General features: G+C 40.6%; 1 protein-coding gene across 1 annotated transcript in view; it reads right to left on the bottom strand.

Moving 5' to 3' along the window:
* Positions 1 to 13,199: 13,199 nt before the first annotated feature.
* Positions 13,200 to 27,100, bottom strand: part of DEPTOR (DEP domain containing MTOR interacting protein) — a 63,664-nt gene continuing 49,763 nt past the window's right edge. Inside the window, 1 exon segment of the mRNA XM_088533296.1 lies at positions 13,200 to 13,588. Within this exon segment, the coding sequence (XP_088389422.1) occupies positions 13,460 to 13,588 (129 nt within the window). The 3' untranslated portion in view covers positions 13,200 to 13,459.

Raw genomic sequence — 27,100 nt, 5'->3', positions numbered from 1 at the left:
TCACGGAGCTGGTAGGTTTATCCATCTGAAGGTTATTACACATAATGAAGCAAGTGAAAGGGATATCTGGGAAGCCAGATTGATGACATGGCCATTGCAGCATAACTGTTCATGTTTAGGGTTAGTCCTGCTCCTCCAAAAGTGTAGAAAAGGGAGCAAAACCAGGAAGCGTGAACCAAGGCAGGCAGAAAAAGGTATTTCTCTGTCGTGTGTTTTCCTGTTTAGCTCTCAAGTATGAAGCAGATGATGTAAAGTGCAGCGATTGGGAAAGTTACTCTTTCATTCTGTAGTAGAATCAGGTCATTTTTAGATTCATCTTTCTAGGATTTTCAACATTTGAGCTAGTGGCCTGCTCGTTTACTGGTCAATGCAGACCGGAGTATTGCCCATATGAGCCCGGATCCACTGAGCTCAGCTCAGTGTTTGTGGCCTCTGGCAAGGGCAACTCTTTGCAGGCACTACGTAAGCACGAATATTGCAATAGACTGACACAAATAAGCAGAGGTTGTGGTGTTTGTTTCGTTTTGGTTTTTTGTTTTGTTTTGTTTTGTTTTTCCATTGGAAGATGCTGTGATGCCAGTTGGGTCCTACCAGTGGTACAAAAGATCCTATATAACACAGTGAGGGAAGGGTTCCCCATCCCTTCCTGAACAGGCAAAAGACCTGCAGATACTTGCTGGCTTTGCCAGAGGTAATTTCCTTTGGAATGAAATCCAGGCTGAAATACATGTTTAAAACCAGTAGGAGCTGGAAGCAATACCTCTGTGGTCTCTGTGATGTGTACCATGAGTTATGAATGTAAGTCAGAAGAAATCTTACTGATGTCTAAAGGAGACATCTGGAACCAGGAAAAAAATCCTTTCCAAATACCATTTATCTTAAATTATTAGCTTAAAGACAGTCTGAGTAGACCTCCTACCATATGACTTTTGAGTGCTGAAATTACACACTGATGGACTGTTTCAATCTAACTTTAACTACTTTTTTACTGTATGTGTCCAAAAGAGTAAAAACTTTGTCAAGAAATGAGTAAGATTTATTAAATGTTTCTTGAGAATCTGTTTTTCCCATCAGGTTGATTAATGCAAACCTATGAATTTACAGATTTTTAAAACTGTAATTCTTAAAAAAGCACCATACTCATTAAACTCTGAAAAAAAAAAGATTACTGAGTTGTTTTCTAGAATAATTTCACACGATAACATGCAGTTTTGTTCTGTAACTGAAAAAAACCTGAGCAAAGCTCCCCTCTTAGGCTCGAGTTTTATTGCTCACAATTTTATATTCCCCAAAAATGCTTCCTTTGCTCAGTTTTTAAACAACTTGTTCTATTATTTGCTTTTATTTCAAGGGATTTTTAGCAGATTGAGAAAATCAGCGTTGGGTGCTTTGTCCCCTTACAGATTTTAAGACTGCTTTTGAGAATTCTATTTTCTATATTTATTTGGGCATAGATAAAACATACAAAATTGCCTTTCAGTCAATAAAATACTGAGTTAAGTTAGCAGAAATTTTATTTCAGAGAAGTGGTAGTGTAGTTTGCAAGAAAGAATTGTTGTGGTAAAAATATGTATTTTGGAGTAATTTTAAAGAAAGTGAGAGTGAAAAAAAAAAACACAAGAAATATTAATGTATTTTACTTGTTGTGAATGACTAAAGAAGACTGGGACCCACCCAGTACTCACTGAAGAAATTCAATATGCTTTCCAGTTTTGTGTTTCAAGGACATTTAAGCATCTGAAATTACCATCAGTTAATCATTCCAATACATAACAACATTAAAATGAGAGTGCTGGAAATCTTACCTAGTTGACTATGAACAGAATTTACAGCAGTCTTTTTAACTTATTTCAATTCAAAGTGATAACAGATGGGGGCAGGCTTGGACAAAGATCTCTTTAGTTTCAACAAACCTCTGCTTTTCTAGATTCTGAGCAACCAGATTCAAGCATCGTGTCTGGTAAAACACAACATTTCAGTAGTCCCCCTGCTTTGATCTTCATTTTAAGATTGAAGAATGAGGACCTGTGATGGCATCTATTAGCCAGCTTCTGTGCCAAAGGGTTCCACTCAGTCAGGGGCAATTCCTATAAAGCTCTGTCTAGGGGGAAGATGTTTCTGTTTACAAAACACAATTGTTTCAAAACTCATTTTTTGAGATGGAGTCTGGCTGTGAGCACACAAGCTGGCCCCTACACAACAAATGCCATTTAAAACCAAACCTCATGTTCCCCCAGAGTGGTGGAAATTTTTGAGGTTCCAGTGATCCAAGAAAGATCCAAGGTAAAGGACAGTCTTCATCTCTCCTTTGAAGGTGGCACCATGTGACACTGTAGTTCTGCTCAGGATTACTGATAAAGTCATTGAGTGGAAGGGACCTTTTCTTCCTTTACTCAAGATTTGCCAAGAATTACTACATCAGATACAAGAAGGAGGCAAAGTCTTAGCTTTACCTTGCATGTGCCAGCAGAACTAGCTTTCTGTGTAGCACATGTACCCAGGAAGGTCTTAGACAATTTCCATTGGACATGATTTAAGTACCTTAAATATAACGCCAAAAATAACAGGAAATTACACAGGAGGAAAGCAAGCATATACACTAGCCTTAAACAAATAGCTGGGAGTTATTATGCTCCAAAGCTATTGATCTCATGACTTGAAGAATTACAGGGTACAGTAACAAAGAACGTGAAAGCTGAAAAAAAAGGAAAGTTAGCAATCATAGACCACAAAAAAAAAAAAAAAAAAGAAGATAACATCTTGAAAACTTTTAGTCTTACTCTCTTTTTTCCTTTTTTTCTCCTTGCCCTGACACTGTGAGCATTCAGAGACTAGATTTTAAGCACACATGCAAGTTTTTATTCAGCCTCTGGATTTTGCCCAAGATCAAATGATCGCCTTAGTTCACGCTCAGTTCGCCTAGACTAAAGTGGGATGTTCAGTAACAGGCCACAAGCTAGTAGTTTAGGACACAAGAGACTAGGAACAATCATTTTTCCACTATTTTTGCATTTAACTGACTTTTCACCTCAGTCTCTTTTACAAAGTACTGTAATCAGCATGTGAGCTCTTCTTTTTTCTTTGTTTCCTTTAGATTATGAGTTGTTTAGGGCTCTATTTTAATCCTTCGTTGACTGGTTTCTGTAGGTAGTCTTCATAAACGCTATTTCAAACATTTTCAGCATATTGGCACCAGCCACAGTAATATTCTTTATCTTAGGTTTATAGAAAAAAAAAGTTTGGCCGTGGCTTTTTTAAATTACCACAGTACTTTAGGTGGCTCAGATTTCAATAGGACCATATGTAAAACAAAGCCCTGAAGAGTCATGGTCAGAGACACTGGTGGAATTGTAAAAGTTTTTTACTATCTATCTCGTATAACCAAAATGTGTGTCCCAGGGTTTGCAGTCTTGGAAGAGCAGCCAGAACATGTGCCACAAATCAAGATCCTTACTCTGCCATAGAAAAGCTCTAAAAGTTGGCTGGATGACAGCAGGTTATGGCAGTCCACCTAGAACAAATGTTTTTCCACACTTGGCAAAATTTAGCCCTCTATAAATTGGTCAAGCATTTTACAGAAATCTTGCATTTTATAGAAATTCGGGATGAAAAGCTTTTCTCATCATCACCTATAGAGAAAGAGAAGCAGAATATTAACATAGATCAGACTAGTTTTAAAAATATTATTGCCTTGCAAATTAGCACAGGCTTCCTCCTACAGTGCTGGCCAGAGCGCAGGCTTCTTGCTCTTCCTTGGGAAGCAAATGCCTCTGCTGTGCCCTGCTCTGGCCCACTAGGCATGTCTCAGTGTTGATAATAACAGATCAGCTCCAAAAAAATTGAGTTACTGTTGTTTGCAACATCACTCACACTATCATTTTAACTATTTATATATATATATGAAGGTTTGACTTGGAGAATTAGTCCTCAAAATCAAAAAGTGCTGATTGTTTTCTCAATGAGAATGAGCATTTGGGTTGTTTTAGCGACGAACCATATGTTTGTATTGCCTCTGTATGTGCCAGTTTGTTAGAGCTAATATTAGTGTGTGTAAGAGGCTTAGTATGCAGACAATTAAGCAGCAGATTAATTAAACCAAGATGGATCATTCTCTACTGTTTGGTTCAGATTAGAAGGGCCATCAGTGATAGCTCAGTGGTGGCTCCGATTCCTCCCTGTCTCCCATACTGTGTAGGTAAGATTAGAGAACAAGCAATCCCACCTCCTTAGGGGACCCAAACACTTCTTTGAGTGATGTTACTCTTTTAAAAGATCCCCGTGCCATCTTCCTGCCCTCCATCACTGCTCAGGTGGCCATACAGGAAAGTTTAGCTGGGAAGGAGAAGAAGAGGACAGAAGTTTTTGGTCAGTGAGCCTCCTACCTGGTGAAAAAGATCTGCAAAACTAACTGACCCTGAGATACACAGTGACATGAGTCTGCAGTGGAGACTTGAAAGCAACTCGATTGGGATCTGAGTGTATTCCTGCTACAATCAAGAGCAGAACTTAGTTTGCTAACTCGGTTTTACATCTGTTGGCCTTTGCAAAATTATGGCCAATTTTGCCAATACATAGGCTAAAACAGAATCCAGCTGATTGCCAATAAACCATTTCTACAACATGTTGTTAAAGGAGGAAAAGGCAGTAATGATGTGTTTTCTTACTGGAATCAGCAACTCTAGCACAGAGATTATAGGACTGTGAAGCGTTAAGGTGCATTTCATGCACTCATGTTTCTGCTCTTCACTATAGTCTGAAGTTCACTTTCTTAGCATTATATCTCATGCAAGTTTTAAAACCGTGGGTAGCTATTACCTGCACTCCAAAGAGACATCACTGAAAACAGGAAAGCACAGGATTGTTTCACCATCACGTTACATTTTTCATACATTTTATCTTAAAAAAAAATCTACCTATGGCCTTTCGCCACATTCAGAAAGTGTTGCAAGACTGGGCAAGTAAGTTTGGGTTGCTGAGTATGCGCTTTTTGTTCAATTTCATAAAATTTCCTCATAAATCTTACAAGGTATTTAGCAACATATAAAACTTTCTGAATAGAGGAAAAAAGCCAACAAACAGGCAAACAGATGAGCACTCTGAGTGCACAGTGATTTGTTTGTGAACTCACAATGTTAGATCATTACCGGTATCCCAGTGTCCCACATTTTAAGCACCTCATTAAACTAAGTACCTGAACAAAACTGGTATTTGAATGATCCCAAGTAATATAGTTAGAGCATTAGAACTATGAGGTTCCACGTGGCTGTAGTCAACAGTGAGCACTAACTTTGCTGTCTTTTTTTTCGGCTTCCAGAGTGATTTAGAGAACTGTCATAGTTAAATCTATGTTCCTCCTTTGGATCAACATTTGCTATGAAATGTGGGCAAGTTCTGCTCAGATTTACAAAACAATCTCCTAAATATAAATTGTTTTGTATCTTTCTGCTGAGAAAATCGCTGTTAATGAAAAATGCAGGTTCTAATTTTGTTTCTTCTACTGTGTTCAAGTGCCATTTTTATAGAGTTAATGGAATTCTTCCTGATTTTCAAATGGGTAAAGAAAAAAGAAACTCACTATAAATATTTGTGTTCACTATTGAAACTTGCCTAATTGCACTTTCAAGCAATTCTCAACAATAATTGTTAAATTAGCACCAATTTTCTTCACTTGCCTAGCATATACGGCTTTCACTATGTAATTAATATCAAACATAAGGTCAAATTTATGGATAGAGGTAAAATTACACATCTGAAGTCTTCATAATTTACAGTCTTTCTCCATATGAAACATATATTTTACTTTCAAAAGTGTTCAAAAGATGCCAACCCAGCATACCTCCTTACAGATTTCCATTTTTGTGATTTTACTGAAAATATTGCTTGAACTTAGCATTCATTACTTAGCTGTAAGATTTTTCCTTTGAAAAGCCCGCGGGCCTCCCAAGGCTTCCTCTGTAGCAATAGGAAGGAGCGTATCGGATAAAGCAAGCCCTGAACTGAATGTGCTATTTAGTGGATTTGCACAATGCAGTTTTCTATGAACTGCAGGCTGTTTTTGTGGCTTTGCTTGGGTAAACATCATGTTCCCTGCCGAGCGCGGAGCCGGTTGCGTAAGGCGGCATTCCGCTTTGCCTCCACATCCTCCCACACGCCGCATTTAACAGTTGTACAAGCGCCCGGGGACCGGGGCCGGCTCCAAGGCCCGGCTCAGCTGGCAGCCTTGGGGCTTTGGCGCTGACACTTGCTCTAGAGGGAGCCTCTTGCCCAAGGCTTCCTCTCCTCTGGCCAGGAAGGCCTGGCCGGGAGCTTTGATGGGCCTGGGATGCCGAGGAGCCCGCAGGTTGATCGCACATGACAGGTATCTGGCAAACTGGTGAGGAGAGCTTGCCAAAACTGAACATATGAGACTGCAAATAACAAATTTATGGCTACAGGAGATTCAAAATATATAAAGAGCAATATTTTTCCACAGCCACAGAGCCGCTGGATTGCAGTCAATATAGGGGACTGCCTTCTTTCTGCATTGAAGGAGGTAAAGCGAGGCACTTGCTTCCCCTCCGAGGTCCATGGAAAAGAAGGGTTGCCCAAGGAGTGTAGCAAACTGGCCAAGGACTAGAGAGATCAAGATTCAGCCCTACTCCTCCACAGGCTTCCTTAGGTCTCCAAACTGGGTACACACACTGCACCTCCTGTGCTCAGTGGTAGGATTTTGTCTGGCAATGCTAAGAGGAGAGCAGATGTGGGGAGTGAGGGGCCTCAGGATGCATTGCTGGTTGGGAAACCCACTGAGCATGAAGACATCTAAGCCGGCTAGTAGGGTACAGACTGCAATTCTCTACTGGTGAAATCATCAGTGCTGATGGTCCCCTAAACACCTAGGTGGGTTGGCATGTGTTTTATTTTTATGGATTTTTGTTGTTATTGTTGTGACCAGAATTTTCTATAAATTTGATGCAGATTCCTAATTTAGTTTTGGACACTGTTTCTGTCCCCCTTCTCCTGCAAGGAGTGAGGAAAAGCTGCCCTTGCACCAAGGAGTGAGATGTTAAAAACTGAGATACTTGACTGACATCAGTGTGAGGGACATGGCATAGAGAATCATCCTGGTGGTATATGCCAGATGCATAAGTTCTTCAAGATGCTTGAGAGCAGCAGTACCTGCCAAAACTGCAAGCAGTGGAGCAAAACTCCAGCCTAACTGCTCACATTCAACAGCTGCTTCCTTCCATTTTCATCTCTTCTTGTTGTAGTAGTTGCTACTCTTCCTCCTTTTTGTCTCAGTTCCCTAAAGGAAGTGGGTTTCTTGAGGTGACTCCTTGAGTGAAAATAGTACTTTTCAGCACAACTTAATGACAACAGCAAATAGGAAGAATCTGCTGAGACTCATGCATGCAGAGACAAATTTTGTATTATATATGAAGATTACAGCTCAACTGACAAATGGCTCTGGTCTCCTCGAGTGGCTACAAACAGCACTGTTCTTGGGAAAGATACCACTTTGAAGCCTGCTAAAGGGCATACAAGGAAAGGAAAAGTAGATCCATTCCTTGGGATATTTAAAAATAGCATATCACTACGGTTGGTTCTGCCTGATATAACTGTGCAATGACTTCTCGGAGAATTGGCTAGAGAGCCAGGACACTCTTTCCCACCGGCAGCACTTATGAAATATGCAGCTGGATATCTCCAACAAAGTTATCAGAAGTACATTTAGCAGTTTATTTAGCTGATATGAAGAGCTAGTTATTAGGCTTGTTATTCAGTTTCTCACACACAGGTGTCTAGCGCCATTTTAAGTATCCCATGGCATTTAAGATATCTTGAGGGCCTAACGTCCGGATGCGATCCCGAATGGAAATAGGTTTCCCATAGCCCCTCTCAGCCTTGTAAGAATGGCTCAAATACTCTAAGGCATTTCAGATTGCATCGACATTTCTGTGTATGCAGCTGAACTGGTCCCTGCTTTCTGTGTCCTTAACTAAAAGAGTTTTCTCCTGCATTGCATGTCTTCCTGGAGCGGTGTACATTAAAGACAGCATTGCCTTTTTTTTCCAAAAGTAACAGTAAGAATCAGTAAGAGATGAGGAAAGATATTTTATGTGCCTTCATCTTCCAAATGAAATTCCTGGCTAAACCGAAAGAGAAAATTATTGCCTGTAACTGTACAGGAGGTGAGAAAGTGGGAATCCTGATGGTGTTGTCAGGAAGACGAGGCCAAAATCTTAGGAAAAAAGCACTGTGTAAGTGTGAGCAATAATACAGCCAGGCACATATTTGTATAGCGGGTAATGAGTTCAATTTTTAAAGTTCAGTTTTAAAACTTATTTTATCATGAAAAACAAACACTTAGGAGGGTTACTCCGTACCACTTTGTAAATGGTTCTTTTATGCACATTTTGTAATGGCTGGTTTGGCTGTTGGACGGCACTGGAAAATGAACGGTTGAATTTTGTAAATATTCAGCAGGATCTTGTTGATCCTGGAAAAACAAAGCACCACATATGCCCTGGGCCCCAAGAACACACAGAAATGTAGAGTAAGTTATCTTTAAAAAGCAGACAAACTGACAGTGCTTAATAAATAAATAAATAAAGTAACATTTAGGATCTTAAATACCTGCATGTTTCTTGCTTGTCAAATTAACCTTAATTAAGGTAAATTAAGACAGTGGGTTTCATGTGAAATATTTAAGAGAGTTTTAAGAAAATATGACCATGTTTCCAGAAATATTTGGTAGGTAAAGCAAGGGTGTTAGGATATTTCGATAACACACATTAAAGATTTCCTGATCCTGCAAACTACTAAGCTCTTCCTCTGAGCGGGATCACTAACAATTCCCAGGCTTTGCTTAACTCCACGCTTAATTAACCTTTTGCTAATAAACATTAATAGCCCAATTTAGCTCCATAGCTAAACTTCATTGACAAAGTGGTTGTTCAGTCAAGCCCACTTAGCTACCTGTGTATTTATTTTTAGTCTATGCATAACATACATGTAAATAGATTTGTATTTTAAAGCAAGATTTTAGACAACCAAGATCTGAAAAAAATTACTTCACAGAATAAATAAAATTTATTCCTTTAAATAAAATGTTTTGTCATGGTAGCTAACTAAATTGGAATATAAAACACTTCATAAACCAAAATATGTCTTTATTATGTTCTCCTCTAGTTTATTTTATGCTTGTTCTTAAATGTAAATGGATAAATTATAACTTTATTCTCCTTGTGAAGAAAGTATAAGAATGTAGATTGTAAATTTAGTCATCAAACAGCATTATTTTTGTTCTATGATGCTATTTAAGAAACATAACAGGACAGAAACCTTGTTTTCTATATCCTGTCCCCACACTTGTCAGATAGGATCATATGATTTCTATACTCATTCTGCTTTCAAGTTAAAATCATTAATGATATTTTTACACAAGCAAACTTGATCTTATATTTGAAATATATATATATATATAGCATATATTTGTCTATACTATGTATTTTCCCATTTTCCAGTAATAGGCAGTAATACTGGAATTTTTTGCTCAGATGATAAAATTTTCTGGGAAGACTCAGTGGAGTTTTGCATTAGAAACAAGAGCAGGTAAGAGCTGTTGTTCCCTGAGTGATACTTGGATGCAGAAAGGCACATATTATTTGTCTGAATCTCGCTGGAAAATTAGGAGAGGGGGAAAGGAGCATTTCCTAGCTGCAAAAGCATGAAGTAGAGGGGAAAAAGTCTTTTTCTACTTAATAAAAGATACTTAAAAACCTGGAGAGGAAAAGATAAATTCTAATGGGTAAATCCCCCAGTCACTTGCTCTTTGCTGCTGTAATTCTAAGCACAGCCCCAGTTGTACAGCGGCTCCCCAGCCAGATGTGGTCCCATCACAGCTCCCAGGACAATACAAGTGTCAGTGTCTGCCAAGCACACTTCTTCTCAAGGACATTCACATAGATGGTCCCTGTTGAATAGTTACAAATTTTACTAAGGAATTACAAGCACAAGGATGAAGCATCCAAAAGCTAAACACTGCCTTTATGGTATAAATTAATTGCATCATTGGGTGCTGTAGTATTCTTAGATTATCTCATACTAACAGTTAAAAATAAATGTGTAAACATTTATACATGTATAATTTTGTTGAGATATGTTATTTAAAATCACTTGGCTTCTCTGTAATATCAACGATATTTTTATCTGATCAGTGTGTACACAAATGGAAGTTACTGTTTAGTTTTTAACAAATAACAAATATAAAGTGAGTAATATAAGCCATACTTACCAGGTAAAAAGGACTAACTTAAAAAAGTTTGATTTATGGAAATCTTTAGTGCCTGTTTTATTGTGAAAGGCTAGAAGTTCTCTCATTTTATTTGTGGTCTAGTTTTTTTTTACACATGCTTATTCATGTATAAAGTGGTACAGTTTTAATTAAACAGTGTGAAAAATGCTTATGATTGCAGGAACTGATTTCTCACGCTGTCTTGCAAAGTCAAACATTTGGGCAAACCACATTGACTCAAGTTTTTCCCATGTTTACAATTAGAAATTTTTTTAAATTTATTTTGCTATTATATTGTTTGAAAACGTTCCATAAGTGATTTCCAAATATATAGGTTCAGAGAAAGAGGATTAATAAATGTTATATATAATAACCATAAATGTGATCACATGACAAAGTCCTCAGAAATGCCTCTTTTAATTAAGTTATTACTAATGTTGACAATTTTGTTCATTTCTGGTTATTTGCTCTGGTCTTTTCTTGATATTCTTCACCTTTTGGTATTTAACCTAGACTAAAATTTAGAGTTTATATTTAAAGAGTAGCGTGTCTTGAATTATATCTTGAAATTCCACCCTTCTATGAATAACCCTGCATTCCACTTTCCAGAGAGCCAGGTTCTCTATTATACCCCAAATCCTGCCACCACTGAAGGGATATCTCTTGGTGTGTGTATGACTGCGTGCAAACAAATTGCAATTTAACTAGCAGCAATACCTTTCATAACCTAATAGTTAACTTTGCATCCTTTTTTTACAAAATACTCAATTTCATTGCACTGATCACTTTAAATAACTTTGTCATATTGAAGAGGGAAAGAATTAATTACATTTCAGATTGCAAATCAAGTTGAAACCCCTATCAAACAGCATGCAAGTAATGGGCTCAAATTGTGACAGACTAATGTAACTTGCAAATAAAAATGTCATATCTGCAATATAACTATATGCATGGATTTCTCCCTGCCCCCAGTCGTCACTCTTTTAACTCAAGTCTATAAAGTGCACTCTGTAATGCATTATTAAGCTAAGTTCTGACCCAGTTTCTTAATTATCTGTAAGCTACAGGGAACTTGTAGTGGAATATTAACTAAGGCAGGAGATGTAAGACAGAAGAATCCATGATGGTAAAACATAGTCTCATTAGCATTTTGCTAAAAAAAACCTTCACATTTTAATATTTAGCCTAACCTAACATCTAGAATTTGTATATAAAAGAGGAGCAAAGAAAAAACCAACCAATCCAAACGAGCCACGTAAACCCCCAAAAAACCCCAAAGCAGACTGAAAGTATTTGGGGAAGTATTCCTGCATTCACAAACCCAAAGAAGGAAAACATCCCTGGGACAGAAGTATGGTATTTTTACTGGTATTTTCAGTGGATTTCATTGACAGTTGCTACAGTCTCATAGAACATTCCGTACTAGACTATTTGAGATGAACTATATCATACCTTCCAATATGGGTAATATATATATATGAACAACATTTATTGAGGGTGCAAAAAAGATAAATAACCACTGCACTGAAAGGGCTCCCAAGCATTTTCCTTCCTGGTTAGTATCAAGACAGCAGTTCCAGTTTTATACTGCTCCACACCGGTAAACCTGAAGGGAATATATGCTGTTTCCTTGGTAGAAAATTAACCGTGGATATTAGAAACAAAGAACACAGACTCCTACCTGCCAAGCTGCAAGCAGAAAGGATTCTCAGTCCTACTGCGTCCCCGATGAAATACATAAAAGAGTCTGAGTGAGCAAAAAAACATACTGCAAGAGCAATGTGTCAGTGAGAACAACTTTTAATGCAAAACATTTTTCAAAATTATTTGAGGGGTAAAAATACTTCCCCCTATCCCCCAAATGCAGGATTTTTGGTACGCTCATGGAGAAGGTCAAGCTTTAATTTTGAAGTTTAGACAGCAGAGAAAGTCTGCAATATATATATTTATAATTTTGTGGACAGAATGTATATATTCAGTTTGAAGATCAAAGAAAACCCATGCAGTCTAACTACCACAAAGCTGAGAAGTCACCTAACTCAGCAGAATATAGACTTTGTATATACATTAAAAAAAGATTTGTTTTAAAAATTCATCAACAAAGAAAGTCTACTGTTTGAATAAGAGTAAGAGTCAGTTAAATACAACATTTTATTAGTAATAGTGTCAATTGCAACTTATGTGGCAAGTCTGCAGTTTGCAAAACATCTGATGATTTAAAAGTGCTAACAAGTTTAACGTACATTCAAGTACATTGCTTCAATTTGAAGTGGACTGGAGCGTCTGAATGTCTCTGCTAATCCTAACGCTGAATTTCCCCCCTTTGACCCTCTAAATATTACAACCCTCCAAGGACCAGAGGTGTCCAGAATTTCTCTAAACTGACAAACATCAAGGCTGAAACACCTGTCCTTTGCACATAGGAAAAAGATACCAACAGTTCATATTTGAGTACCTAAATCTGTGCTTAGGCATCTAAATAAATCGCCCAATTTTCAAAGGTCAAATTTTGTAGAAAGTAAAAGTAGCTCATGCTTTTACAACATTCGTTTGTTTTTTTGATTTTTCTTTCTAGAATAATCTCTGTATTCTATCAAGCCCAATCACTCATAGCAGAGTATCTTCAATAGCAAATGAGCACATTTTCCACGCAGATGCATTCGCAGGTTGGTTGTGCTGGCTCGCGATGCAGCAGCGTTCAGTCAACTTGTCTTTGCCCAGGGAGAAAGCGACTGCTCCACACGCTCCTGGGACAACCCTGGGTGCCCAAAAAGTACCCGGAGGATGTTCACCAATGTCCACGTGCTATGCAAACCCTCTGCAGCATCCCCTCGGGCGAGCGCATGTGCTTCTGTCAGCCCCCGAAGTGCTTGATCCAGTGCTGAAATGATGCCAGCTCTTTGGAGACCCTTGGGACCAGAGCAGGTAGGGCTGGACAGACAACCCAAAGGCCTCAACCCCCTCCCCAGCAGGCAAAGAAAAGTCCTAAGTGAAAATATGCTGGTATCTATTGTTCACTTTGTAGCATAATAACCAGTGTTATTAGAAATAATTGAAAGAGAATCCCCCTCCCCAAAAGCGAAATCAGTATTTAGCCCCTACAAAGGTTTGCCTCCTTGCGTCATGCTGCTTCATGTGCTTTGCTACTGCTCTCGCAAAACGTCCAGTGAGAGACTTTTCTTTTCAGGGCTCTATTTCTTCCATCACTTCCATCACTATAGTTCGAGGGCCGGTGAGGATGAGGTTGCTCACTGTCCTGTAATCCACGTGGAGAACGTTGAGGCCGTTGACCGAAACAACAAACTGGCAAACCTGAGGAGAAGAACAAGCAGCAAAAGTGACGCACTGGAATCTTTTTAATTATTTTTTGGGGGGTAAAATTACACACACTAACACATTATCAACATCTGGGTCTGCATGAGCTCTCAGCACCATTAAGAAACACACTTTAGAATTAGCTGAGCGAGTTAATCTTAAGCCAGTTAATCTTACATAAAGCTTTTTGGCAATGCCAAACTCCTTACTATCCTTAGTTTGACTTAAAGCCTTTCACGGAAACCATTCAAACAACTTTTGGTAGTGCAGCAGGCCACGGAAACCATTCAAACAACTTTTGGTAGTGCAGCAGGCGTATGGGTCATGTTTTCAGGCTCAGAACAAAGTCTGAATAGTGACCATACTAAATTCAAGGCCAGAACTTCCTCCAACGTGACCTGCCCTGAAAAGAACTAAGTTCTAGGAAATAATATAAGGGGAGATGTAGTCACAAAGTTCCCAAACAGGTTAAAATGCCTCACTGTTTTTCTGCAGAAAAATGCACAAATTCCTTTCTACTTTATTTGTGCATGTATTTGCGTATGTTCTCTCTCTTTTTTTTTTTCCCCCCTTTGGAAAGCATGACCCATTAATGAATTTTAAATATGCTAATATTTTATCTTTAAAAACATATCAAATTCATGTAATGAAATTTTTTGAGGAACAGAGGCACACCCAAAATTCTTGACAGAAATATTCTGACCAACTCCACTATGCACCTTAATACAGTTATGGAATACTGGAAAAAAAATCACAATATTGTAAGAATCTGAATAGGAGGGGAAAGGCAACAGGACTGATTCCTCAAGAAAACATTAAGCCTTCTCTGGTTCTAATCATATTATTACAGTACTTGTTAAAAAGATCAGAAACACACAGTGATCAAGATCTACATTTCTAATGACAAAAACATGGAGCCCAAAGCAATAATCTCATCCTGATGTTTCAGTGAAATGAGCACATTCACTAGAGGTTATCTTATTCTCAAGAGATCTGGAGTCTGTGAGAGATAATATGGAGAGAGTTTCACTTTAAGAATTTTCACATGTTATTTTATACTTTATTTTTTTCTATTTAGATAGAAACACAATACAACAATTTATCCAGGGGAACTGGGAAGCAGCTCTGGTGCCTTACTTTCCTGAAGCAGATTTCTTGCAACCCAAGTCAAGGCATTAAACTTGTGTCTCAGGTACCTTCTCTTTGCAAAACAGCGCTTTGGTCTGCTGAAACTCAATTCATACTTGTGTACAATGTGCAGAATGTAGCTATCTGTGTTCCTTCTAAGGAAAATTACAGAGCAAGCAATGCCAAAACAAAAATGTAACATTTCATCAAAAATTCTACCAGCGATTTTCGTCTCTGCTGTTTGGAGCCCGTGCACAGGAGCTGGAGGCTGCAGCCCCTAAAGGGGAGACTTTCAAAACATCCCCTAAAACTCCTCACTGACCTGCAGGGCTAAAGATCCTGCCTTACTGGTAGCCAAAACGTTTGGCTCACAGAAGTAGAGAAATAAGCTATACCCTTTTAGTCACTTCTGTGGCAGTACGGCTGTATCTTTCCTACACATTCACACACAGTTTCAGCTGCAACTAGTATCGGTAAAACAGTTCCATTTTTGTGTGCAGGCGACTTCCCAGGCTTAAGGACTTTGGCTGAAAAGGGCAACTCATTATCCTCTCCAGTGTGCCTCAATTAGAATTTAAGAGGTATGCCTAGTCAGTATAAAATACAGGTTTTTGCAGTATCTATAGGTCATGCAACTCCCAGCAGTTTTTCCTAACGCTTTCTATGGCTTTCCAAGATTGTATCAAGTTTTACTGAATTATAGCTCTGGCTCCAAGATAATATTTGGGTTGATTTAAAACAGACCTGCAGAAATAATATTGTCTCTTCTGGCTTAGTGCAGTTTTTGGAAGTTGGAGGGTTGACGTTCGTTTCCCTGCTGCCTTTTCTCAGACTTCTCAAATGACAGGGACCCCAGCGCGTGGCACTGCCGCCTGCCCAGGGACAGGCCTGCAGGCATGTGATGGAGAAATGTGCACGCTGGGTCACGCAATGCAGGGCACTGGCGGGACCCCAGGGAGCATCTCTGGCAGAGAAACAGCTTTCCAGCCACTTGCATGAGAGGTGCAACAGTGTCAATGTGGAAGTTATAGACACCGCAGTCGTGTGAACTGTGATCCAGATGCCCAAGTGTGAGTTTCAGGCTTAAAAAAGTCACGTGTACCTGCTAGACCTGTTTCTTGTAGTGCCTGCCCCTGACAGTGTCATTTATCATCATCGGCTGAAAGGAGTCCCTCTATGTTTTGCTCTGTACTGGATTCAAATGGCATACTGGTTCACTGATTTTTTAGTGAATAAGATTAGATGCAAAAAGCCCACCCAAACCAGAAGGAGAGAAATGCCGAGAGCACAACAAATCACAGAAGAGAGCACATGTCCTAAAACTGCATCAAAGGACTGGTGAGGAAAGGGTGAGAGCTGAGCCTGAAGAGCCTCTGTCCACTGCCAGCATTTCAGCAGCGGTCCCGAAGGGCCGAGTTTCTGCAAACTGCAGATCTGCCTCCTTCTGCAATCAGGAAATATGGAGCCATTTGCTTGGTCCTGCTGCCACCGTGTTTGCAGCCCTGAGAGCCCTGGCATGCTCAAGTAAGCGGTGCCTTCAACACCTCAGATGCTCTTAGATATCACAGCGCTACATTTATAAAAACACTTCAACATCACTGCTACATTTATGAAAACACTTCAAAAACCCGCAAGCGATCAGCTCACAACTGAGGCTGGTTCCGGTTGTGTTTAAGGGCTTTGTAACCGTAAACACGTAAAACTTCTCTGCTGGTTTTCACATATTGGTGAGCCTACTTGATAACAAAATAAAGATAAAAGAGACTGAAAGCGCCTTTGTTACTCATTTCCTCATAGCTCTCTAAGGAGCTTGAAAGGAGATAAGCACTGTTCTTATCTGTCAAACTTCAAGACATGACAAAACCCAAAATTAACTCTGAACATTTTGCTAGGCAGGATGCAAAGATATAAAAAACACACAAACAATAACAGTTAAATTAAATAGCAGGGAAACAAAAAGACTCTCTTAACTACTTTTGATATTTACACTTTACATTAATAAACATTTTTTGGCAACTATTCCTCTTTCCCACAATGTCCCACAGAATTACAGACAACAGAAAGGGTATCGATGCTTCTGTAATTCTGTGGGTTTGCAGTATCTCTTGCAGAAGATTTGTCCAGAACCAGGTGTTCCCAGAAAAAAAAAAAAAACGAAAATCTAAAATGAACAGAAAGAGAAAGCCATTAGGTTTATTAGGTTTGTCAGAACATTTATCCTCTCCTGAAGATGGCTAGAAGGTCAGTTATAATCACTGCTACCGTAGTGTTTAATGCCGAGGATGCTGCTCCGCTGGGAGCTGGGCCACCCCTTTGGTTTTCTTACAGACACGCTTTAGAAGGGTGCTATGAAAGATCATAAGCGCCAGAAATTCCTGCTGCAGTATTTGGCTTAAGTGACGATTGCCAAGTTTTTTGGAACAACCCTAAAAGCAGCACTTAATTTTATAGAAGCAATGAATGCAACCGTTAATCATTGGTAGCCACCAAGGAACAACTGCACAGAGCCAACAGATAACGCATCTCATAACAGCAAGACAAGAGCATCTTTGCACAGCCACTTTAATTTGACCGAAATCTTCACAAAAATGAGAGATGCATTTCCAGGGGATCCAGTTTCTCGTTTGCACAGTGGCCTGGATGCCGGGCCGGCAGCAACGCCGCCCGCGGGTGGTTGGGGAACTGCCCCTTGCAACAGCCACAGAAACAGGGGCAGGCTTTAAAATGCTGTGGTTTAGGGTGCTAATTCTCAGCTGATTTATCATTTCCTCTCAGTGTCCGGATCAGGTCTAGAATCCACTCTGATTTTTCATTGACTCTGTTTAAAACAGCATAAACTCCTCTGCAGCTCGTGACCATGTATGGACCAAGAAAGCAACCTTAGCAAATACAAAGCAGGCCTGAACCTCCCAGACTCAAAGCCACGTTTTGCAATGACATGCTAATGACAGGCAAAATTGCTGACCTGAGTAGTACCAAGGTTCTACCCCATCAGCTGGGCAGACCATAGGGTCTAAGGCTGCAATTCAGTAGTCTCTACCCACAAGTCGTCTCCTTCGGCAAAACTAAAGCCCAAGGGACTGCAAGGTTCCTCTGCAGAGGCAGTTTGCACTGCTGCGTGGTAGCAGCATAGGCAGACACAGAAAACCTTGCAACCAGCTGATTTCCATTGCTGGGGGGATGATCACAGTCCATGTGGCAATGCTGGATCACCAGCTGAGGGGACACAAAAGCCACACCAATAGCTTTTACTCTGCTTAAGAAAATTGCCCAAACTGTTTTAGGAGGAAAGTCAAATACAATTTATGAATTCAGACAAATAAAAGCTATTTGCAACTCTGGCAAATTCTTAAGTGTAAGTTCCTGAGAACTACAAGGGAAGTTGCTGAAGCAAAGATTCTGTCAGAGCGACCTGAAGAGAATAATTCAACTCCTTTACAGAATAAAACTGTTATCACAATGTACAATGTAGCCATTTCCCTCCCCAAAAATCCAATGTTAGTCTTTCGCCTTTCTCTGAACTAATGAAAATTAAAGTAAAATCAGCTTAAAATAAATGTCTGTTTAAATTTCCATTTTAGACATACCCTCCATAATTATAAATAAATGCTTTTTCCATGTCCCACTAATCCTACTTGGACAAGGATCAGCTGGCTGCTTTGAGTAGCTCAAACTTATAATTATTTCATTATGGCATTCTGAAACTCACAGTGATCTTCCAGAACAAAAATTCTCCATGGACGAAGAGCAAAAACATGTCCTTTGCAGGTTCAGTTCACACGAGAAGCCTGCAAGATCCTTGTTTCTCTTACCCATCAGGTCATGCTGGCAGTGTCAAAATACCAAGCTAAGAAACCCTAACTGCAGTCACACGTGCAAGTTGTGGCTCAAAGATGCCCATTTTGCAATTATCGGAGACCTAGGGATGTCTTAAGCTCAATACTCAAAAAATTCAGGTATTCATGTTTTACAGGAACCTTTTAAAAAGGGCCAAATACTAAGGGAAGTTTGGGGTCAAGTGTTGCAGTGTAGCTACAGCTATTGCTTGCAAAAGGTACCAAACTACTGAAACAGAGAAGGAAAAGGCAATGAAACAGGGAAACATAGAAAGGAAATTGTTTTTTTTTTTTTACCATTATTTGTTTAAAAAGGCAATTTTCCTCCCCTGTGCCTATTTTTGTGTTGCACACATCTGTTTTGGTTTTCTCTGTTTGGCTGCCAGATTTTGGCGAAATTTGGAGATTTTGGCACTGCAGAAATATGACATCTGAATGGCAGCTTTCCAGCCACCAGGGCAAGGAGGATGGGGACATCCAAGCCGCCAACCTTTAAAGAAACAGTGTTTATCCAGTGCGATTTTCCCACCCTCCCTTTCCCCTGCTGCTTTGGCCATTGAATGGGAACTTCTGCTCCTATTCGTGCCCCTTAAGCACAAGGCAAAACTCTCCTCCTTTGGCTGCTCTGTGCATGTAGCTGGCACATGTGCAGGTACGTGGGTCACCCTTTTTTAATAAGTAACAACCCATGCAGATAGGCAGGTTGTTCTCTTTTAATAAGTAACCCACAGCTATACACTCCAGGAATCCCAGTACTCAGCAAATAGCCCAGGCCGCACAGATGCTGCACACGCCGCTGCAGAAGATCCTAAGGGAGATACAAGATTAACCTCCTAAATAAAAGCAAACACAGACAGTCCGGAGGTATCTGTTCCCACTCCCTTCATCTGTCATACTGAAATGAGGAAAAGAGATAGAAATCAGAAGTCCTAAAAGCTGTGTTTCCATTTAGATCTCTCTCTTGCTATTTTTTTTTAACCAGAACTCATGCAATCTGTGAGGCACTGGTAAATCAAAGCCTGAACGTGACAACTTGGAAACTACTGTGTCACCCAGAGGTTAAAAAGAGAAATTGTGCTGTGTCCCTTTCAACAGTGCTGAGGTTGCCGCATGAAAGAGAAGAAATTGCAGCTGTGCGCTCAGCTCTGAATATCTCCGGCAACTGTGTAATTGGCTGCGGAGGGGGTGGTGTGGGAGCAGGCGAGGATCCAGCTCTTGCATAAACACCGGCTTTTCTCTCAAGGGAGATGCACTTCTGGTTCAATCTTTACACCAGAGCTAAGCTGACCTACTGTCACATCTCCGTGTCAGCAAGTGTTTACTAAGGGAGCACAGCGCAAAGCACGACAGAGAAGGCCAAAACGCTGTATAGTTACCGTGTTGCGTCTTGATCTGCAACTGCAGCCAGGTGGGGGGACCTGAAAATCAGAATTTCTCCAATTCTGATTTCTCAGAAAATCCTAAGCGAGACACAGATTCCCAAAGGGCCCCGGCGCTAGCTGAAGCAGCCTCTCCCTCCCTCCCCGCCCCACCACCAGGATTCAATGGGAATTTTAGGCTGCAATTGGAGGGGAAAGGAGATGGACTATGAGTCCTCAAGAGCTTTCCTCCCTTCAGAAGAGGCGGCTTTGGGCCTGCACACAAGGCTTCCATAAATCAAAGCTATGGATAGGGAAATTCCGGTTGCTGGTGGCACTCACTGGGATCTGGCATGTTCTAGAATTGACTTCATCTGAGCCCAGGCAGGAAATGCCCACAGGTAAAGCAGAGCCAGACCAAGCAAGTCAGGGCCAGCATGCTTCATTTTATGGATGCTTTTGCTATAGTGTGTAATTTTATGCCTATCACAGAATAGCCCTGAAAATGATAAAAAGCTCAGACAGCTAAAGATGGGTCTGGGTAAAATACTGCATGAGTAGGCAAAGAACAAGGAGTCTTAGATTAGAAATAATCTTTGTTTATGCTTGGGTTGACTATTTTTTTTTCTGGTATATCTACACTTTACTACAGTAACTGTAGATACATTACAGTTTAAGTGTACCTAAAACACTCATTATGACGGAGGAACTTACAAAGCACATAAAAATTTACTTCAAGGTCAAGTGTAACTAGGCTGAACTAACTAAATATAGTTAGTTTAGGGCTCATACTGCTTAAAATAACCCCCAAAGCAGCCCAAACAACCAAGATACAAGCCTGTCCATATCTATACAGGGGACTCGCTGTATCCTGCAGTATCAAGACCATAATGAGCACAAATGGTCTGCACCATTTGGGACAAACAGCTGCTCTCTGTTTTTGCAGACAAAAGTGCAATTGTTTTCCCATGTGTCTGACCAGCTAAACAGAGCCTTGGCTTTAATGCAACATGTTTCCCTAATTATTTGCTTATATTATTAAAGGAAGCCAGCTTGTGTCTTGAGCAGCAAGGGGGGAACACAATAAGAATTGTGATGAAGGGTCCTATTATGGCCACGCTGACGAGCGGCCTCCGTCGCTCCGAAGGTTTCGCTGCAAATAGCCCCGTGCTGTAAATGAAAGAGCAGCTGAGGCCTCTTCAAGACTTCAAGTGAAACTTTATATATTGCAACCAGACCTAATAATACCAAATGCTCTTAATCCTCAACAGCGAGCAAATGCTGCTCAGCACTTTGCTGTATGGGGATCTAACTTGCTGTTTACTTACAGAAATTGCTGATACTTCTCTTTTTTACTTACAAATTTTCTGCAGAAATCTAGCAGCAGTTCAAGTCTTTTAGATGACAGACCACTCCTAAGGAGCCGTGACTACCTGACAGTGACTGGCAAAAGCCAAAGAAAGCTCAGGCAAGACCACAGCTGTCCTGTCTGGCACCAAATCTCACCATCAAAAGGGCTCTGGACCACGCGGGGATTCACGCACTGAATGCAAACACAAGCACAGCTCTGTTCCCCAGTGCAGCTGAGACGGCGGCTGCTTTCTCTCCTTGTGAATGGTGCAGCTGGAAGACTCCAGAAACCACCAAGAAGCACTTCCTAAGGGTGCCAGCTATACAGTTATCTGGGTTGCCATGCCATAAACCTCCACTTATGCAAGAAGAATTTGTAAATCCACCTGTTATCAAAATAATGTGATTTAATTTAAGAAAGAAAAAATAGATTAAAAAAAAAGCCACTGACTCAATTATGAGCCTGCAGGCATTTTTTTTTCTGATTTGTATTTGCTGTTGATAAGAAGGAGGCAATGTACAGACACAAGCACAGTAGGTCACTTGTTGCCCAACTGCATTTTAGCTGACTATAAGCAAGATAAATTTGAATGTTATCTACATGACTGCAAATGCAGAAGACAGAGTTCTGGTGCACTATAAAACATTCCATATTTGCTTAAGACTTTGGGTCTTGTAAAGGAAAAAAAAATAATATTTTATTGCTTAGTAAAGCTCTCTATTTTTTAAATCAGTTTTTAGAAAAAAATGTACAGAATTATTGGAAATATAATACTGGAAATATAATAGCGCTTCATGACTTTCATAGGTCAGGTTGGATGTAAGTAAGTAAAACCTTCAGGAATTAGATTTCCATAAGTTTAGAAAAAAAATGCAAATTCACTATTAAATGTGAAACTTGTCCCCAAAATGCAAAACCAACTCCCTTTTTTTTTTTTTTTTATTTTATGTAGGATTTCCTTCTGCCTTAACTCCTGCTAGGCATTAACAGTTCCCCTGCAGAGACTAGCATGGCTTTTGTTCTAAAACAGCACAAAAAACCAAGGGAAGTGAAAAGCCTCAAGAGGTTTCTCTCGGTTTTCTTTCCTGGGTGGAGGTCCGTGGTTCATGCTGCAGCAGTGCACGAGCGCGGCGCTGCCCTGCTGCATGGGAGCAGATATTTCCCCATAAAATGCAGCGGGGGGACCTCCCCATGCAGAACTGTGACTCCTTGTCCATTCAACACCTCAGCAACCTACCTTGCAGTCCAGGATATTTTTTTTTAATTGCCATCACGTCCACTGGCTCAGAAGAGAGTCCATCCATGCACAGGCAGCCCAGTGCCACATCTTCTTGGTGGTGACCGTGCACACAAGGACATGTGCCTGCAGAGGCCTGGAGTTCACATAATCATGCAAAACACTTTCATAAGCCCCGGGGGCTCTGAACAGGTGCCTTAAAGCAGATTAATGCTGAATCTAGTCTGCGGAGAATGGCATGTGGCTTCTACCGCAGAGGAGGAGTAAAAGGGACTGAGTAGTTGGTGCTGCAATGGGCAGAGGACAGACTGCTCAGCTCCCAAGCTGGGGTTCCCAGTGACAAGGGAAAAGGCAGGCTGCTGAAACCTCTCACTGAGGAAACGTCTCATTTTTTCAAGTAACCTAAAGACAGTGCATTAATGCATAATATCAAGGATAATCAAGGTCTAAGGACGCTGTCGTGCAGAAAACTTAAGAGTTCTCTGCAGTGAAAGCCCAGGAAAGATTTGCCAAGCCTTGTGTCCTTTTGGCAACCAGACAAAGTTCTGGCAGTGACGCAGAGCACAGCTTCCGAGATTGCTTTTTCCCTCTTTAAGAGAAGCCACGAGTTTGGTGAGACCGCTGAATTTACAGGCAAGAGGAAACATGTGAGATGCTGCCTGTTGTCCGAGAGTCATTTTAAAAAAGATTTTGCTCTTCCTGAAAGGCTCTGCCTAGTAGTTAACTGTAATTAGAAAGTGTTCACTCTGTGCAAGTAGCTTCCAAAATCCCTAATGGCTCACTTACTTAGATTTCTTGAGTCCAACACTACTTCCATGTTAGATAAGGATAATGTTTCCATAAATTAAACAGCACATGATTCAGTGCTCAAAATGCAAAACCGTGTTGCCACCATAACTTATCAAGACAATAATCCTGAGGTTAGGGATGGAGACACAAATTATTGCAAAGAGGAAACAGGACCTACTCTAAAAACATTGAGAACTGTTTGTTTAAGTTACTGAAACACACCCAGTGGAAATGGAAACTTGAGAGCAATCACAGAGGCATCATGACAGCCCAGCAGCTCATTCCTTGAGCAAATGATGATTGTGAGCCACAAAGAGGAAGGCACAGAGTAAGAAACTCCCCTGGCACAGAACCATGCGTGGATCAGGAAGATATAGGGACTGATATACATACTGTTAAGCCATCATCAAGGACAAGCTGCCACCAATCCACTTTACATGGTGATGGCAGAGCTGAGTATTTTTACAGGTACAAAATTTTGATATCTTCCTATTTCTGTTGCATCAGTATGCTACTGTCTAATACAGTCACCTGGCTACATTTTTCTCTGGAGTATTTTAGAAAAAAAAAACTGCTAGAGATCAATTTTTAAAAAGTAGCAGCCAAAATGTTGACCAGGGTATTCTTCATCTGCTCTTATCATGTCCTAATGTGACAGACTACTCATCCTGTGCAAAATTCACAAGATGTTCAAGACTCACAGATAATCTTCCCAGCTCATTCCTTCCAACGTCTGTGATGAAAATTAACACATAATTTTGAGGTCCTGGATAGAGCTTCATAAAGCAAAAGTTGGAGTTTGTTTAACTGTCTTTTGTCTTTTCAAAACACAAATAGATTTTGAAGACTTCTCTAAAGTCTTCATTAGGTGCTTGAATCTACCGCTCACGTCTCCATGGAGGAGAATGGAGTTTTATGAGTTAAACACTGCTAAGAGTTGGTCCACAGGCTTAAGGAGACTTGTTTGAAATGTATATATACATTTCTATTCAAGCACCACAGTAGTGACATTCATCATGCATAGTTCTATGCACATTTAGCTCTGCTGCTTCTCTATTTATGGACAAGCTAGGAAAGAAGTTTGTCAGCAGCTCTCTTCTGAGTGTTCACATTACTGAATACACTCATTTGGATTTTGCTCTAATGTAATTATCAAATTCAGCAGCTAGCTGATAACACAACTAAAGGAAAATATCAACCTGCCTCAGTGTTTTCATGCCATAATTGAAAACAGATGGCGACTCATGTAATTTATGCTTTTCTACAATCAGTAACATGTTGGTGTAAGATAGGAATTCTTAGACTCTATTGCATCTGCTTCAGCAACACCATATGCTATTGCACAGCATAAATATTTATCCAAATCTACTTCATCTTCTCATTTAAAGCTCAGTCACATGAGATAGTAAGAGCACCCTTTGGGGTGCTAAGAGGTACTTCATCTCTTAAAGTGCTAGAAGCCTAGCACCAAACATTAAGATATTTTCCCTCCCCTAAGCCTAATGGAGAAGTTTGAAGGCAAGCTTCTTTGTTGTGCCATATTTACGCAATATAAATTCCAGTCTTCGAGCTCCTGCTAGTTGTCTTCAGAAGTTAGGAAACATTTTCTCCCTTGTGATGCCCAACATCCTCTATTTTTTCCACCAATCTGTAAAACATTGGAAATTCATCACAGATATTTGTTCCTGGAGGAATAAAAATATTTCAGGCTTTTTAGGGTGACTCCTCTCGTTTGTCAAACAACTGAGAAATCACCAAGTTTGGGGCAAGGAAGGATTTTTCTCTGAGGTTTGGCTGGCCAGGACCATGGTGTGGGTTTTGCCTTTCTGTGCAGCATGGGCTGTGTCCAACCTCCAGAGAGTTTCACAGTTCAAATTTCTTGCTATTGCAGGAATGCAAGACACTGGCAATTCCTCTGTTCATTTTTTGCCCTTCATTTGGCACCTCATAATATGTAGCTTTCAGTGCTCTGTGTTGCAGACTTTAGTATTTTGTGCCTGTGGCAATATTTTGAACCTGAGTATGAGAACATACTACCTGTCTTCCTTTGACAGGAGGGAAACTGGGTTTGATGACCTGGAGGGACCCTGGCAGCAATATTTTCCACAAAACAGTGGCTACTCAATTACACAGGAGATTTGGCTCTTACCCTGCTAGTGAAATCATCTGAGGATCCTGACCTGAAATGATCATCTCTGAAGGTAAGAGACCACAGCACAGAAAGAAGATTTATGAGGCTGACCTCCTGGCTGTGCCAGCTTGTAAAGATCACAAGGGGAGCGGGGCCACGCTGCGATGACACTGACTGCAAGCCATAAGCCCCAAACTGTGCTCAAACTGGAGAAGCTGGTACCAGTGACCAGACTTGGTCCCATGCTGTCTACTGAAATGAAGAGGAACTAGAGGAGGGTTGGAGAAATGGACTGACTGTTGACAATTTCTCCAGCAGAAAGACCTTATATGTAAGAAGGATAAGTATCAATTTGCTTGCAACCGAGCCAAGGAGTCAGATATTCTTTAACATTCTCTAGAGGTCAGAGGTGGGCACTGATTTCTGCAACCAAAGGCAAAAGCAGAGCACTGGTGATTATTTCTCTCTCATGCCTCACCCTAAGCTGGATCTGCTAGATTTCCCATGCACCGTTGTGGTGACACCACACTAAATAACAAGAGCAATATTAAGTGGTAACAAAAGTCTCTATCTTTATGCCCAGTTGTGTAGCTGTTCAATAAATACCTTAAAAATAAAAATCCCTTTGCAGAATAAAGCATTCAAAGGGTGAAATCTTCCTGACCACTGGCACGATTCAGTGGTGTCAGCAGCAGACACCTGGATTTTGCAGCCAGTCAACGCTCAGCATTAAAGCGAGCTGGGAACTTCCCAGCTCTGCTGCTGCTGTCCTGCAGTCTTAGATTGCTGAGAAGAGCACAGAACAAGCCAGAGCTGCGGGTCCCCTAGAAGAGGTGTCGCAACCCTGACTCACAGCCCTCGTGTCACCTCCAGCCCCTACCTGCTAATGCGCTGACAGCCGTTAGGCCATTTGCAACACTGCCATGGGCAAGTGCGCTCCAATAAACCAGGCCTGAAAATACCTGAGTCAAGCTGGCCGACAAGGGATTTGTTAAATTATCTGGCCTGCTTCAGATGCGAAACCTCAAACTACAAATGGCAAGTGCATTTAACAAGCCTAGAAGAGGTATCTAGCCTTAAACCCACAAACGTAACAGCCTCTCACACTCCCTCAGTGGACTATACTGGTAGGTCTTTCCTCAGGATTAAAGTGCCTTAAAATTCTCCCAGAGGAGGATGCTATGTGTAACAAGAAGGCAAGTGCTGCCATGCCATAGCTGTCAGGAAGATGGGTGCATCCCAGGGACACAGCACAATGTGTTGACCATGCAACCGTTGTGTGTGTGCAGTCCTTCATCAGTGTGACATTTCTACTGTGAATTTCAATTCACAGAGCTTTGGAGCAGGCCAGGAGCTCACGGAAGGTCAAAAGCAAAGCAAGACAGCATGGAGTCCTTCACATAAATGGATCCTGCAACATACTCCTTTATATAATACACAACAGAGATTTAAGTACACAAAGTGAGATCCTACAACAGGCAGCAGTCTTCCCAAAGAAGCTGTCCAGCATAACGCCAAGACAGGTACATAATGCTCTCTAGCAGAGGGAAGTGCAAAATCACAAGCTTTACAAACAAGGACGCTCCCCAAAACGATTACACTTGACACATCCCCCTTGAAGGAAAATCCCTGCTGCTATTGCCAAGAACTTTTCTGCAAACTGCAACGCCAAGTGTTGG

Source organism: Tinamus guttatus, unplaced genomic scaffold (assembly GCF_059628265.1).
Source record: "Tinamus guttatus ecotype Peru unplaced genomic scaffold, ASM5962826v1 Tinamus_guttatus_pri_ptg000492l, whole genome shotgun sequence".
Classification (NCBI taxonomy): domain Eukaryota; kingdom Metazoa; phylum Chordata; class Aves; order Tinamiformes; family Tinamidae; genus Tinamus; species Tinamus guttatus.
This window is presented reverse-complemented; position numbering and strand designations above follow the sequence as displayed.